Source organism: Megascapheus bottae, chromosome 26 (assembly GCF_031878675.1).
Source record: "Megascapheus bottae isolate mThoBot1 chromosome 26, mThoBot2.hap1, whole genome shotgun sequence".
In the NCBI taxonomy this organism is placed as follows: Eukaryota; Metazoa; Chordata; class Mammalia; order Rodentia; family Geomyidae; genus Megascapheus; species Megascapheus bottae.
Window position 1 is genome coordinate 666,861 of NC_143534.1, and position 17,086 is coordinate 683,946.

Genomic DNA, 17,086 nt, shown 5'->3' on the forward strand with positions numbered 1-17,086 from the left:
GGGATGGTTGCAAGGAAAGATAACAAACAAAAGTAAGTGTCAAGGTTTCTTATATACAAACATAAACATAAACAGTTGCAGATATACAAACTCCGGAAAATAAACTGAGTAGAACACAAACAGCAAGTCACTTAGTGAGACCTCTCCTCCGATCGGAGCACTTACTTTATGTGAGGCTGCAGGCCCGGCTGCTCCTCGTAGTCTTCCAGGAGGAAAGGCAGAGTTTTGGCCCAGTGGTCTTTAAAGCTCCCTGGCAAGTCAAGGTCCACGCTGTACTCGGTGAGCGGTGTGTCGAGGTGTGCATGGAGATACCGAGAATACTCTGCAGACAGAAGGGGGGCTGGATCTCAGCTTCCCGCATGTCGGGAGGCGAGTCCTCCACTGAGCCACATCCCAGGCATTTTTGCTTCTCTTTTTTCAATAGGGACTCTTATTCATATTTGGGCCAGCCTGGATCCCTGTTTTGTTTGGTTTTTTGCCAGTCTTGGGGCTTGAACTCAGGGCCTAAGCACTGTTCTTGGGCTTTCTCAAGGCAGGCGCTCTACCACTTGAGCCACAGCACCACTTCCAGCTTTTTCCTTGGTACACGAAGGAATCAAACCCGGGTCTCTGTGCATGCTAGGCAAGCACTCTACCACTAGGCCAAGCTGTACTCTATCACCAAGCCAAACTCCCAGCTCCCTGGACCCCAGTTTTGTTCACACTCCCCACCTAGACGGGATGACAGATGTAGGCCACTGCACTCAGCATCACATCAGTTCAGATGGGATCTTGACAATGCTTTGCGTGGCCTGGCCTTCACTGCATTCTTCCAAGTAGCTGAGGTTAGAGGCATAAGATACCAAGCCAGCCAAGAAGTAAGGGGCACTTTTCCTAGCTAGCTGCTATACAAAAACTAGGGAGCAAACTATTATTTAAACACAAGCATTCTAAAAGGAGACCCTAAAGTAGCGGTCACTATTACTACCTGTCAACAGGGAGAGTCTTAGAGGAGCCCAGGGTGTGGACGAAGTGCAAAACAGTTAAGTCCATGTGGACTTGGACTAAATTTTAGCCATTTTGCTATGAACAATTTATTAACTTCCAGAGTATGGGAACCCAAAGTCAGTGTCAGAGCAAGCTGAGAGGGTAGATTAAGAGACAGAGTCTAGATGCTCAAGGCCATGGCTGCAGAAACGGCGATGGGAGAACCCCCAGCCGGGAGCCCCTGCCCTCCAAACAGGGCTCCCAAATCCCACAGGAAGAGGGGTGTGGGAGTGCAAGAGGCAGAATGGTCCAGGAGGCCGGTGCACCGCCCAGCCCCAACACCTAAAAGGAGACTAAAATGCCCAAGTCCAAATTTTATACCCTACTGAATTCCAATTAACTTGAGCATTGGTAAGTTCCATATACGAATCTACTTTTTCAACTATATATTTTATGAACCCCAAGTACAGACCAATATCTCCAATAAAAATTTAACATTCAAATGGAGACGTACTAAAACTACTAAACTACTCAGAAAAAGCCGGAAAGGGTGCTATGGCTCAAGTGGGAGAGCGCTAACCTTGACTGAGCACACCGAGGTCAGGAATAGCACCCAGCCAGCCCCGAGTTCACGCCCACGGACTGGCCAAAAAAAAAAGGAATGTGAAACAATGACTAATGCTTTTATGCTTATTATATGCTGAACTAGTATTCTGTATACACTGAACAAAATAAATTCTAGCCAAGCAGGAGGCACATGCCTATAGTCCTAGCATTGAAGAGGTTGACCCATGAGGATTACAAGTTAAACTTAGTCAGTTTGAAGCTACCTCGGACCACATGAGATCCCGTTTCAAACTAAATGAAACAATAAAACAAAAAGCAAACAAAGAAAAACACCAATGAAGCTAAAATGGATCTGCTTGCATTCACTTTTTTTTTTAAAGTTAATTTAATTTAATTTATTTATTTTTTTGCCAGTCCTGGGCTTGAGCTCAGGGCCTGAGCACTGTCCTTGGACTTTCTCAAGGCTAGAGCTCTACCACTTGAGCCTCAGCACCACTTCTGGCTTTTTGCTGTGTATGTGGTACCGAGGAATCGAACCCGGGTCTTCATGCATGCTAGGCAAGCACTCTACCACTAGGCCAAACTCCCGGCCCCTGCATTCACTTTTTAATAGGACTACTACACATTTAAGATTATATCCACAGCCTGGTATTATTTTCTGTTGGGACAGCCATGATCTTGCTGGCAAATAACGAGAGCCACGACTACTGGACAAAAAACCACCTTCATGCAGACGGACACAAGGCTAACACACTCGCTTCCTTGCTCACTAAGGCACACTCTCCTCACACAAAGGAATGACAGATCACAACTGCATCTCTACTCAGCAGTCAACACCTCGCAGAGGCAAAGGCCTCCCAATCTGCAGATATAGTAAGTCTCCACTCTCCCAAATGACTGTCCCATTTAGTTCAAAATGTATCCTTTTAGGTAGATAAAGCTTGTTTCAATTGTAGAACCTGTGGGTAGAAGATCTGGGCCCCCCTCACCCAGCAGCAGAGGCAGCTGGGGCCAGGCTGCAGTGACCCGTGGAACACCCAGGTCCAGCGCAGACCTATGCAGCTCTGCCCGCGAAGGTCCAGGATTCCGCCATCTTCAGACTTACCTCGGAGGTATTTCACCTTCAGATACTCTGGGCTCGCCTTCTGGCCAGGGAGAGGATCATTCAGCATAACTTTGGTTTGCGCTTTGATCCCTTCATAGAACTGCCCCATGGCAACGTGGCTGAGTCCTTTCATGTACTGGCACACGTCGTTGTATGGTTCCAGCTGCAGGCAGCGCTGGGCACCGGAAGCACAGAAGCACAATCAACAGCAGTATAACCTACGACACGTCGTATGTCTGCACTCACAGCCGCACACAGGCTCGGCAGCCGGCCTGCCTCTTTCAGTGCAGCGCACAAAGCCTCTGTGGCCCCTTTTCTATTGCGTTGCTGAGCTCTCTGGAGTAGCACTCTAGGCTGCAGGGCCTGCCTCCCGCCTTGGGGCTCACCTTGAAGTTTTGGAGTGCCTCGTGAAGGCTGCCGTGGTGGTAGAGCAGGAGCCCTCGGAGCTGCAGGGTCTGCACGTGGTTCTGGTTGAGGAGCAGGGCCTTCTGAAAGCTCTCGGTGGCTGCTTCAAAGTTGCCCAGCTCTCTAGGGATTGAACAACAGTGGGACAGGTGTGGACACTACGAACAACACACAGCATACGTGATCCTAGGCAGAGGTTGTGGGTAAGGAAGACACCCATGGCAGTCAGCTCTCCCTCTGTCCTGATGGACAACGTTACAGGGAACTGTGTGGCCTCAGACCCATCGCATGCCAATCTGGGCTATCATTGACCCAACCAGGCTGGAGGGTCCAAAAGCAAATGCCTTTTCAAACTGTTCCCCCAATCCAAAAGGAGCTCCAGCCGCTAAAATGCTGGGTAAATTTTAGTATAAGGAAAAAACCCCACATTGCTCCTCTGGGGAAAAGTGCACAGAGGGCCAGGAGTGTGGCCTAGTGGTAGAGTACTTTCCTAGCATGCACAAATCTCTCGCTTCCACCCCTCAGTACCACATACACAGAAAAGGCCAGAAGTGGTACTGTGGCTCAAGCAGACGTGCTAGCCTTGAGAAAGCGAGTTCAAACCCCAGGACTGGCAAAAAAAAAAAAAAAAAGTGCACAGATTACAATCATATATACGTTTAACATTCTGAATCAAATTTGTGGACTCAAAATTGTGTTTCTTTGTTTTTTTGGTCGGTCATGAGACTTGAACTCTGGGTCTACGTGCTATCCCTCAAGGTTATTGCCCTTACCCCTTGAGTCATGGCACCACCTCTGGTTTTTCTGGTATTTAATTGGAGATAAAGGGTCTCATAGACTTTTGTGCCCGGGCTGGTTTTGAACTGTGATCCTCAGATCCCAGCTCCTGAGTAGCTAAGATTACAGGCATAAGCCACCAGCACCAGGCTGAAGTTGTATTTTTGTCACTGAAGTTACTTCAGCAAACATCTAGTAAGTCATTACATAATATGAAATTCTTCATAAAAAGAGTGTATTTCAGAATGGAAACTGTTGTTACTAATTTTCTGTTATATTCAAAACTTCACAAGGAATAAAATGGCTTCCAAAAATTCTATGTATCAACTTTATTTAATAACAAAATTCAAGAAATACACTTTCTGCATTTTAATCATCAATGTATCAGTCTGTTTTCAGATTATATTCCCAACAGTTCTGACAGACAGGAGGAAAATATCACCCATTAAATCCCCAACGCACACATCCACACTTCCTCTACGTTAGTGTAAGGAAGAGTGCCAGCCTCTGCCTGTCCTGGCAGCTCCTGTGTCTGTGTCACATGAGGCCTCTGCGGCCCAGGGAAGGAAGAGAGCAAGGAGACGGCTCTAGCCTGGGCTCCACCATGTGCTCCTGGGATACGCCCACGCCACCGCCTTCCTGACCTTCAGTGAGGGACCAGGTTCTGGACACTGAGTCTCCTGTCCAGCGGGCTCCTTCTCCACCAACCCTGCCCATCCCTCGATCCCATGGCTTGGAATGTACACAACACTGCCCAAAGGGCAGCAGTCTAGGCAGCCCCTGGCGCCAGGCTCAAAGCCAAGGCCCTGAAGTCCTGCATGCACACTCCAGCTGTTTCAGGGGACAAGCTCCTCACTCCGAACTCGTTCTCCACTCTGCAAAGAGGTCGGCAGTTCAGGAATGCCACAGCACGCAAGGCCAACAGAGCTTCCTCTGGGGTAGTACCTCGCGTAGTCCCTGCCCACCCCAGCTCACTCACCTGTAGGCCTGCCCCAGACTCTTATAGGCATCAATAAAATCGACTTTCTGCTTCAGAGCTTCTTTGAAGGCTTCAATGGCTTCCTGTGTGAATATGCAGAAAATTAACACACCCCATGACTCTTCAGGCTAAATATATATTAAGTAGATATTATACCTGGCCTCTGGCAGAATTTCTTTTAAATATGAAGACTTTAAAAAAGAAACAGAAAATGTCATAAACTGAGTCAGGAGAATGTGATTTCTGTAGTGATTAAATGTATTACTGCACGACAGCTTGACGTCTCTCCTTTCTCAGATGAGAAAAACTTCAGCTTTATCTAACTCACTAGGAGTCTGCTTAATGATATTAGGTTAATTATATTAATGCCACTTTCTAATTTCCTAATTCTTAAAGGACTGATGAACCACAGTGATATGATGACTGTGTGAGATAATTAAAAATGACACTGAGGGGCCAGGAATTTGCCTAGTGGTAGAGTGCTTGCCTAGCATGCACAAAGACCCGAGTTCAATTCCTCGGTACCACATGTCACGTGGGAGGCCCGGGTTTGATTCCCGGCCCATTAAAAAAAAAAAATGACCCTGGCCTGGGCGCAGTGGCTCACACCTGTCATCCTAGCTACTCAGGAGGCTGAGATCTGAGGATCAAGGTTCAAAGCCAGCCTGGGCACAAAAGGACCTGAAACACTTTTTCTCCAGTTAACCTCTAGAAAATGGGAATTGGGGCTTGGCTCAAGGGTAGGGTGGTGGCCTGGACCTGAAGACCACAGGGATAACGTCCAGGCCCAGGGGTAGTGTTGTAACCTTTGTAACCCTTCTATCATTACAATTCCAATAAAAATAAAAAATAAAAAAAATACATGGAAAAAAAGAAAGAAAAAAAAAAGAGGAGCACATATAAATCCAAAAAAATGAAAATGACCCTAACTAGCAGTACTTAAAAAATCGAGTCAACAAGACACAAAAGAGGCTCCTAAACTGGCTGCCAGAGCTCACCACTTGACCTAAGAGCAAAAGAAAGAAAAACAGAGAACACAGAAACTCTGGGCCTGGGATAGCGGCCCTGGCTGTGCCCACTACAGAGCTGGGGTCTGACATGGTGCTGTTGCGTGAACGGGGAGCACCTGCTTCTATCTGCCTGCCTGCCTGCCCGCCTGCCTCTGTGAGAACTACTCTAGAGGGTACTTCTTCTGGTCAAGGAGAAACACCCTAATAGCCGCTCAGTGCTGCCACGGACTTCTTATTACTATAATACACAATTACAGACACAGTCACATTTTCTACAGGAAAAGATGTTGTCCTAAAGGTTAAATGGTAGCCAGAGCCATGCTTCGGTCTTGGTGACAGTTTCACGCCCAACTGGACTGCTGGTGGAAGAGTACTGAAGATGTCGCGGGCTGGCACATGGTTGGCACTCAACAAAAGTGATTTGTAGGTTATGACAGCTTTGAGACCCAGCACCGTCTCGCATCCTCTGAAAAAGCCTCACCTTTGAGCATTGGCATTCTTGGGAGAAGGTGGGGTAAGAAGAGATAAGGATGGGAGCAAGGACTTGTTGCTTGACACGAAGTTGGGAATGAACACACTTTAGTACTTAACAAATGTTGGGCTCCTCTGGGATCTGGCGTCCTGCCATGGACTGTGGGCGGTTTACAACTCTTTTCTTATTCAACCAACATATATTAAGCACCTACCATGTGCAGGGACATGATGAAATACAAGGGACAAAGAGATGAGTAAGTATTCATTATCTCTAAGAAGGCATCCCAGTTAGGAAGCCAATGACGTAACTGGGTTATTAGAGTAAAACTTTAAAGAACTACCACGGAGCTAGCAGTAAGTCTCTGGTAATCCACGGAAGGGACACTAACTGCACCTGGGGACAGGAGCAAGTGTGCGCTGCGTGGGGCTGGAGACTGGAGGCAGTAGGGAGGAGTGGGCTGGAGATGAAAACTAGAAGCGGCCAGGAAGGAGGACGTCTCACATACAAGGGCTGCCTGTGGCTTACAGCTGGAGAATGGGGGGACTGGGTGTACACAGGAGCAGCAGGGGAAGGCAGAAGAGAAAGCGGCTGGCATCTGGCCCAGGAAGGCAGGCAGAGAGTAGCACTGCCTCTGGAGATGCAGTCCTGGGAGAAGAGCAACTACCACAGGGGAAGGGAGAGAAGGGCCCAGCGGGGCATTACCATGGCCGTTCAGGCGCTCACACCGAGAGTATCTGAGAAGAGAAAAGAAAGGTCAAATGCCAGGGACATTTAAAAGGCAAACCACGAGAGCCTCTGGTGGCTGGTAGTGGGGTGTGGGAGAGGAAGGGTGGGCAGCGTCTAGGCTGAAGAGCACACTGCGTAAAGCACAGCAGTGGGAGGGGGGTGAGCCGGCTGGGGCGTGTGAAGCTTGGCTGTCTGTGGACATCTAGGGGAGATGCCCCAGGGCACCTGCTGCCCACTCCACTTACAGCAAACGTGGACGCCACAGTTCTTCAAAGTTTGATTCTCTTCAGCTTTTAGAGCCTTTGGTTTCAGAGTTCCTGTCTAAGCACAGCACAGCTCTCTACCTCATTCTGCCAAAGAGGGACACAGCAGAATCAAGATTTCAAGAAGTCGGGACACAGAGACCATGTCAAATGAAACAGTCCCGAGACGCGACAGGAGCGGGAGGAAATTCGTCTGCATGGTCCTGATGGTCAGGGGCGGCGGCAGCAGCTGCTCCGACACGGGAGAAGACAGGCGACTCGAGGCAAAGGCTGGTGATTCAAATCACCTTCCACAAGGGGCAACACGCAATTCAACAGGGGTGTTTCCTCACACAAGCCCCAGACGCCCGCGGCGTGCACTGACATGGATGCCCAGTCAGTGTGCTTCAATTACAGGTATTCACAAGTAAGCAATTACCATTTAATTAATTTCTAGTTGCTGTTGGCATGAGTAGATTGGTTTGAGGGCCCAGGGACAGTTCACAGATGTGGGGCACTGACACTTCATTCTTTGGTTAACAACTGACAGAAGTAGCTTAGCTGGCTCACACTTGGTTTGCCTGTCTGCTACCTCTGCTTCTTGTGGGGGCCTGTGAGGAAAAGGAGGCAGCAAGCGTGCAAGCACGCAGAATGCGTTCCCACGAGTGGACTCCCAGCAGAAGGAAGGAGAGAAGACTGAGCGGCTGGGAACCAACCCTGGCTCACTGAGGGCTATTGAGCTCAAAAATAAAAGCACTGGGCTCATTGCACACACACAGAATAAACCAAACCACAACTCAAGTCTGTGCAATTTGTAGTTGGTCTGTTAGACCTCTTCTCTAAAACTTAATTCCAAACAATCAAAGAAAGAGCCCCTGTTCCTAAACCCAACTTTATAGTAGCAAAAAGTTGTATCATTTGTTTGCATGTTTATAAATACTCATAACCAAACATTTTAAAAAAGTAATGTTTTTCTCCTTCATCGGGCAGGCGTTGAGCATAGCTTTCCTGAGAAGATGGCAAGAACAGAGGGAACAAGCAGAATAAACCTGTAAAGTCCTCCAGCAGCTTCCCACACTAAGCTGGAAATCTGCCTTGCACACCCCAGCACTAGTCACAGGCCTGCCTGGCTTTTTTTTTTTTTTTTTTTTTGACTACTTACATGGAGGTACATAAAACTGAATTTGCAAAGTACTTCTCAGTGTGGCTTTTAGTGGAAAGTGAGATTTTTGGAATCCATAAAACCTAGACCAGCCAGGTACAACGATTCACGCCTGTTATTCTAGCTACTCGGGAGGCTGAGATCTGAGGATCCCCCCCGCCAGGGTCATTTTTTTTTTTTTTTAATGGGCCGGGAATCAAACCCCAAAGGGTTTGAAATCAGGGCCTGCTGTTGACTTGGTTTGCTCTCTACCACTTGAGCCACACTCTGAGCCCAGCTTTTTGCTTGTTATTTGGAGGTGAGCCTCTTGGGTTTTTGGTATCTGAACCATGACCCTGAGGTCTGAGGTCTCCTGAGTAGCTAGGATTAAAGGTATGAGCCAGTGGTTCCTAGCCAGACATATCTTAGAAGACAAACATTTCTGGTCTGCGCTTGCCAGACACAGGCTGTGGAAGCTGCGACTACAGCTGGCTGACTGCGTGGCAGACCCCTGAAGTCCATGGAACTACTTTCAGCTATGGCCTGGCATGCTCGCTGCCCTGTGTTGCTCAAGCCTTTTCAGCCTCCAGACTTGGATCAAGGCCTTTGGAGGCCCGCCTCCATTCCCAGAGGACTCGCTCCCCGCTGTGCTCAGCTCAGGCCAACTGTCTTTCATCGAGTGGCTCGATTTGCCCCATGCTCAGACAACAGCTGTGTGTTGCCCTCAGCAGCACGGAGAAGGCCTGGTAAGGAAGTGGCACTCCCACAGCCTGTGACACAGCAGGGTTTAACTGGAAACGCAACGATGGAGAACCACCAGTCCACACAGGCCTGCTCCCTGACACCAGCCTGCAATCCTCAAGCCTCTGACATCCCAGCAGTCTCAACTGGACCCTGACCCAAAGACCCTCGGGCACTCGCTCAAGTCTCCCCAGCCCCAGCTGGAGACCATACCAGTTTCTCTGAGTGAGCGTCTAGGCCATCACGGCCTTAGAACCAACCTCTCAAGGCACAGATTGGACAGGCTCCTCTGAACCTCCGTGCTCATACTGCACTCCAGGTCGAGGGCCAGCCTGCATCCAGCCCAGGCCCCCACTCACATTCCCATCTCCTCCCACAACCACTGCTGTGTGCACACCTGCCCCACCTCTCCACTTACCCTTGGAGCTTTGCAATTACATCTTTTTTAAGAGGAATCTGATCTTGCCCTCTTACTAACATTCATTCTCCTTCTGTGCCTGCCCCCACCAAGGACCTGGCAGGCAGTTGGAGCTCAACAAATCCTACTTTCTAAAGGAGGCTGGTCAGACCATGAGCTGTCGCTGTCAGCGTTCTTCCCAGCCCGCCCCAGCAGGGCCTCGACTGCAGTGCCAGGCCACCAGCTGTCACCTTCAGAAGTCCTCGGTGGAAGAAAGTGAGGCCTTTGTACAGCATGGCCGTGGGCTGGTTCCTGTTCAGCTCCAGGGACTGCTGGAAGTCCTCATGGGCCGTCGCATAGTCCTACAAGACAAGGGAGACCCAGCACATCTGTTAGACGAAAAACCCCAATGTCTCCTGTGCCCTTTTTGCCTCTAACGGAGTCATCCCACAGCCTGGTAAATAGGAGCTGGATGCTCCCGGTACTTATCAGCAACTGGTTTCCACAAAGACTTATTCAAGTCTTTTGTCTCAACCAGAGAAAGACTACTACTCCCAACTCTACCAAAGGCACCATCTGCCCAGAGAAAACATCATCATACTGGGTATCACTGAAATAGCCAGATCATGGACACGCCCACGACGTGTGATTTTTGAAATTCCTTTCATATAGTTTTTTGGCAGAAAGTATATGAAAATCCACAAATGCAATTGTAGCAATCTTTTGAGAGCCATGGGAATTACAGACACTTTTGCCAGGTTCAGGCTGGAGGCCATGCCGGCACAGGTCACCGTTCCCTGGCTGAGAAATCCAGACATCTCCAGGTTCAACGACCAGGCTGATAGCACAAAACACTGTGCCTCCACACTGGCATCTGCAGAGCAGCTGAAGTGCAAGCCGTGAACCCAGCTTCATCCACTCTTCATGCCAACTTAGAATCTAATACTGCTGACAGAAAACAGTCTTTTGACACTTAACATTCTCTACTGGATTTAATTTCAGCTAAAGAAAACTTCCACAAGTGTCTTGTAACACACATACTTTACTAACTAGCGCAAACCCAAGTCTATCCCAAAGCCAATACTTCTAAGGTCAAGGAAGAAAGGGACAGCTGAGACAAAGCGAGTCACCTCAGATATGAAGTACAGGGTCCCCCGGTGCCGGTAGAGCCGGGCCGAGGGCTGGAGCTGAATAGCTTTAGTGAGATCATTCACTGCTTCATTAATTCGTCCCAGAGGAGACAGAATCTAGAAATCCAAAACACGTAATGAGGAAACACGCCAATGACCAGCCCTAACACTGCGGATGCTTCTGACTTTTCAACTCCACTCCACCACGTGCCGCTCACAGAACTACAATGCAAGCAGGCAGGCCAACCAGGTGCAGAGCTGTAGTCTTGCCAGTGCCACGTACTGCATAGAACCGACAGTGCTTTTCTCGAAATGAGACCCTTTTTAAAGTTAAAATTTGGCATATACGCATAAAGATGTCCAAATTTACTCAAAGATATCAGAAGATAATCTGAGCCATTAGGACAGACAAACTATGGAAAGAAAGAGTACTTCATGATTTCCAGTTCTAGCCTCAGTGGCAACAAGAGACAAATGACAACTGCTAAGATGCCAGGTGCTCAGTCTGCCCCTAAGTCAGGCCAAGAAGACCCTGCATGCTGTGAGCAACGCTGTGAACCAGACCAGTAGTCAGTCACTGGTGCTCAGGGAAACGAGGTCCGACAGATGAACACTCAGAACCCCAAAGAAAGTGGAAAAGACAGAAAATGCAAAATGGGTCTTCACACCACTAGCCCGTGCACCGTCCTATGGAGGGCTTCTACCCCATGGTCATGCCACCCAGCATCAGAGGGCACACCACAGTAGTCAGTGAGGGCTCTGGAACCCAGCTGCCCGGGACAGGCTGCCGCTCAGGGGAAAACACACAACAGACCACACACACAACCATCCAATCTTGCCACGTAATTAATATGCATGCGAATGAATAGCTAACCAGCTTCATTTTAACCCACTGGAGAAAATAAAAAAGTAAAGATGACTCACAAGGTAACCTGAGATACTCATGCAGTGTATTACTGTGAGTTGTGGGAATCACGAGTCAGGAACGCTACTGCTCAGGTGTGCTTTTCATAGAGATAAACAGGATTACTGTTCTCATTACCAAAGTCATCTTTGAATAAGCAATAAGCTTTGCATTAGATGTGCAAGTTTAAAAGGCGGTCAGATAAATCTTATCTAAGCGCGCCCGAGCAATCAACGGGGGAGGAGCCAGGCCCACCTGTAGCAGCGGCGGGCACCACAGTGCCCACCAGCCTAGGACAGGTGAGAAGGGACGGCAGCCACCAAACCACAGCAAGACACAGACACGGCACAGGAAACATGTCACTCAGAGACTGGAAACCCACGTTCACAATGAAACACAGCCAGTTCTGCCATTTCTAAACACCTCGTGCTCCTTTGCTTGTTAGGATTTTTTCTAAGATGACAGAAAAAAAAACTAAGGTTTTGGTTTTTTTATCATAACCAAGAAACTACACTCTACCAGATGATTAAAAGCTGTCTCATTCAGATGCAGCTCATTCACGAACCCAGATAGCACAGTAAAAAGGGCACACTGGTTTAGGGCACTGGAACCCTCCTCACGTGGTCTGAGGGTGGATTTAGCGGACCCAATCCCATGCCCCATGCCCTCATCCTGGAAGAGGTCCCCACGCCCTCACCCTAGAAGACCCCCCTCCCCACGCCCTCACTCTAGAAACCCCCCCCCCACACACACATCCTCATCCTGGCAGACGCCCCGCCCACATACTCATCCTGCCAGAAGTCTCTGCGGAGCAGCTCAGCAGGTGCTACGGAAACCCTACTCCAACTCAAGGCACAGTTCCTTTCCTGCCTGCTAGCCCCCTTTCCCGCTCTATGCATCTGCCTGGACAGACTGGCAGTGTGGCTTAAGAGAGAGCACTAGCCTGCCTGGTAAGTTCCAGCCCCGCGCTAAACCCACCACTGCAGGAACGACAACAACCACAAAAAACGATGAGTGGTGAGCGTGACTGCTGACGCCTTCCCTCCCCACTTCCCCGCCGCTCCCTCTCACTCCATCTTCAAGATCTGGTTACAATCCCCTTACCTATTCTGTGCATCTACTTCCCAGGTGTAGCTCCTAAGAACTGAGAGTGGGTGTGCGCGCACACACACACACACACACACATGCATTTCCTGTAAGCCCTAGCTACAGTCTCATAAGAACAGGCACGCGCGCACACACACATACACACACACTCTAGTGCAATGAAGATTTGCAAGGGCTGTACATTTCATTTTGATTAAAGTGTCACATATAGCATTGTTAAAGCATGTCGTGTACAGGAAATGTGTGATATAATTAATGATTATTTGTAGATGTATTACACATCATAACTATGTTTTTTTTTATTTTTTTTTTTGCCAGTCCTGGGGCTTGAACTCAGGGCCTGGGCACTGTCCTTGGATGCTAGTGCTCTGCCACCTGAGCCACAGCGCCACTTCTGGCTTTTTCTTTTTTTTTTTTTTTTGGCCCCCTTCTCTCTCTCTTTCTGGCCCCGCTCGCTCCGACCCTGCTCGCTCCGGCCCCGCTCGCTCCAGACCCGCTCGCTCCGGCCCCCTCTCGCTCTGGCCCCGCTCGCTCCGGCCTCGCTGGCTCTGGCTCGGCTCGCCCCCGCACGCTCCGGCCCTGCTCGCTCCGGCCCCGCTCGCTCCGGCCACCACTCGGTTGGGCTCCGCTTGCTCGCCTCCGCTCTCTGTCGCTTGTTGCAGTATCGTCTCTGCCACTTTTCCGGCTTGGTTGTGTCTCGTCTCTGCCACTTCCGGCTTGGTTGTGCATGTGGGATACCGAGGAATCGAACCCGGGTCCTTGTGCATGCTAGGCAAGCACTTTAAACCGCTAGGCCAAACTCCCGGGCCCTCTTCTGGCTTTTTCTGTGTATGTGGTTCCAAGGAATTGAACCCAGGGCTTCATGCATACTAAGCAAGCACACTACCACTAGTCCATGCTCCCGGCCCCTATGTTTTTCTTTTGGGGGGTTAATCATGGGGCTTGAACTCAGGGCCTGGGCATAGTCCCTGAGCTATCACTTCCAGTTTTCGGTAGTTAATTATTCTTGCCTGGGCTGGCTTTGAACTGCAATCTTCAGATCTCAGCGTACTGAGATCTGAGTAGCACAGATTCCAGTCAAAAGCTACCAGTGCCCTGGCTCCATAACTATGTATCTTATACTAGAAAGTACACTAGCATATGTCAGATCAGAAACTTCACTCAGTTTATGGTCTTCTAATAATTACAACAATGCTTAAAGACCCCAGGTATCTAAGTATGGAAACACAACAGGTTTATGAAAGCATTAAAACTTACAACTGACAGAATAAAAGAAAATAACATGAGCAATATCTAAATTACAGATCCAATAATGAGAGAGGGGAAAAAAAACCCACACTCCCTTCTGCTCACTGCTCAAACACCTGTGGGTGGTGTGGTTCCAAGGCAATTACTTGGCTCAGTTGAAAGAGAGCAAGTTCAGCATTCTTAATGTCCTTGAACAGGTATTAGCTTAGTGTAAGGCAGACAGCTACTTAAACTTGATGGAAAAGACCTTTTTTTTTTTTTTTTTGGTGGGTCATGGGGCTTAATCTCGTCCTGCGCACTGTCCCTGAGCTCTTTAGCTCAAGGCTACCGCCCTACCCTTGAGCCAAGCCCCACTTCCCCTTTTCTAGAGGTTAATTGGTGGTGAGAGTCTCAGGTTCTTTTGTGCCCAGGCTGGCTTTGAACCTTGATCCTTAGATCTCAGCCTCCTGAGTAGCTAGGATTACAGGCCTAAGTCACCATGCCACTGGAAAAGACCTTTAGAAAATACTAAAAATTTAATGAAGATATAACTATTCAGAAGAAAATATGAATTTTGTTTTTGTATAAAAGTCTTCCAGGTTTGCTAAGTTGTGGTAGTAGTCACGCTATAGCTTGTTCAACTCTCTACCCTCTAACAAATGAATGGTACCCACAGCAGCACCCCAGGCAGCAGCATGGTAACAGAACACTGCATAACCAGCCCCCGTCAGCGCCAGTGCCCGGAGCCCAGGCCCTGGGGTGGGGCTGGCTGCGTGAACCCTAACCGTAAACCTACACCCACACTCTGGAAGTCATGGGGTCCTCACAAGCACTGGAGCCCAGGACCTGGGCACTGTCCTCAGACACTTTTTGCTAAAGGCTAGCATTCTGCCACTTGAGCCACAGCTCCATTTCCAGCTTTTTCTGAGCACGTGGTACCGAGGAATCGAACCCAGGGCTTTGTGCATGCTAGGCAAGCACTCTACCACTAGGCCACATTCCCGGCCATAGGCTTTTCTTGGTCTAGGTCCAGTTTGCCCAACTGACATCCGAAGCTCTGGGTGTAAGCCTGTCCACTACCTGCTGGCCCTCGGCCCAGGAGCCGGGGTCTCCTCTCCCTGTGGTGTCCCACTGGAGCTCAGTGAACGGGAGGACCAGGCTGTGTCAGGGCAGGGAGGCCCAGCGGCAGGCACAGCCCTGCATACTCACACATGGTCCCCTCTTCCCATAGGCCATCCCTCGGCCATAAACGGCACTCACCAGATCAGGCTCTGCCTAGTCAGACCAAAACAGAACCACATCAAAACCATACACTACAAACGACAGCTGCACTTCTGTTAGTGCGACCCTTAAGTCAGTCCCCAACCGGAAGTCTGTCACTGCAAAGCCCCTCTTCATGTGAGGCGATAAGTTCTGCACTGAGAGAATAATCGAGAGAGAGCAGGGAAGGCCCTGGGCACCTGGAGCACTGGCCAGGTCTTGCAGAGCTCTTCCTTGGGACGCAGCTCTTCACAACTCGGGCACACCAGCACCACTCTCCGGCTGGAGAGGCAGAGGCTGGGGTCACAGAGGGCAGTGAAGGGCTTGCGTGTTCCACACACCCTTGGAAGACGCTGTCGTGGCAGGAGCCCTTCAAGCGTCGCCAGAGGAGCAGAAACTGGTGTGCTGCACCGCCCACTGGACAGGTGAGAACTTGACGTCAGACTCTGCCACGGCCTGCCCCACTCTCTCCCACAACTGGTCCAATTTGGGAAACACCTGACAAACAACACCTCCATGCCGTCCTCCCTGGCCACTGAGCCCCTTCCTGCACGCTACCCCTCTTCCTAAGGAGAGAATGAGACACATACAGTCAACCCTATCTGCCACTTCTGTCTCTTTCCTGAGCCATTTGCTATGAGATGCTAGTAAAACTTCATACTGAGTCAAGTTTTATCAGGAGCTGTGCTGGGCTGCGCCCTTGAGAGATAAAACTATTGCTCAATTTCAAATCTGAGAGGTGATAGAGAAACATCAAAGACAAGTAAGTACACAGAAAAAGTAACAGAGGATTCCATATATTTGCATTGTTTTCTTTAGTCCTGGGGCTTGAACTCAGGACCTGGGCACTGTCCCTGAGCCTCTCTGTGGTAAAGGCTAGTGCTCTCCCATTAGAGCCACAGCGCCGCCTCCGGCTCTCTTGACGTACTTTACTGGAGACTTTCCTGCCTGGACTGGCTTCACACGGTGATCCTCAGATCTCAGCCTCCTGAGTAGCTAGGAAGACGGGCACGAGCCACCGTGCCAGCTGTCTCTACATCCTTTAAGGACTACTTAAGCAGAATGAAGACAACTCATGACGACTGGCAAACAGACTCAGACCTCAGGCTGGATAACATGAGAAACTACCATTCCAACTTCTGGAACCCTGAAAAAGGCAACCATGAAAAACCCACATTTTGTTGCTCTTCCACAGCAGAAAAGATGTGGCTCACCAGAGCTGGGTACAGCTGCCTCTAGTCAGGGAAAGAAGGCTGTCAGTTACAGCCAGGTGCCCGCCTGCCTGCCACCACATCATACCCACCCACTCAGCTCAGTCTCCAAGCAGTTCTCCATGTGTGCCACGTACTGATGGAGGGAAAGGAGGTCCAAGCCGAAACCCATAGGGGCTTCAGGGCTGCAGTGACATCATAACACCACATGTGACATGCAGCCACCATGCAACCGTGTGTCACCAACAGGTGACACCTGAAGTGTGGCAGGATGAACCAGGAAACAGCTATGTATGTGCACCCCTACCGTGTGTGCAGGTGTGAGGGGTGGGCTGGGAACAGCTGTGGATGTCACCCATGCAGCATGGTGCTGAGTTGGGTGTGAGTGGGATAGAGTGACCCACTGTGGAGTTGGTTGATGGTGAGTCAGAAGGGATGTGGAGCAAGGTGTGGGGTGCGGGAGAGCAGGGAGGAGGTTAGCAGGGCACCCTGAGCTCCACAGGCACGCCCTCACGCACATGGCCCCATTGAGGCAGGCCTCCCACTCACTGGAACTGTCTCTCAAAGCCTTGACCACAGCTGGCACTCTCCGGCAGCATACACTGACCACACCCAGGCAGCAGGGGAAACTGCAAGGAAGACGAAAGCACACAGGCCCATTCAAAGGGGAGGCAGGCAAGCAGCAGACACAGCTAGAAACTGTAGTGTGGCCACGG

General features: G+C 49.8%; 1 protein-coding gene across 4 annotated transcripts in view; it reads right to left on the reverse strand.

Moving 5' to 3' along the window:
• Positions 1 to 17,086, reverse strand: part of Ttc13 (tetratricopeptide repeat domain 13) — a 49,504-nt gene that overhangs the window by 15,998 nt on the left and 16,420 nt on the right. For 3 of the 4 annotated variants that reach the window (XM_090318721.1, XM_090318720.1, XM_090318723.1), the window contains 6 exons: positions 10,662 to 10,778; positions 9,783 to 9,893; positions 4,800 to 4,882; positions 3,025 to 3,166; positions 2,639 to 2,813; positions 166 to 322 (listed from right to left, as the gene is read on the reverse strand). In XM_090318721.1, coding sequence (XP_090174847.1) covers positions 166 to 322; positions 2,639 to 2,813; positions 3,025 to 3,166; positions 4,800 to 4,882; positions 9,783 to 9,893; positions 10,662 to 10,778 — 785 coding nt within the window. The remainder of the gene's footprint in view (positions 1 to 165; positions 323 to 2,638; positions 2,814 to 3,024; positions 3,167 to 4,799; positions 4,883 to 9,782; positions 9,894 to 10,661; positions 10,779 to 17,086) is intronic. The other variant, XM_090318722.1, reaches the window with a different exon arrangement.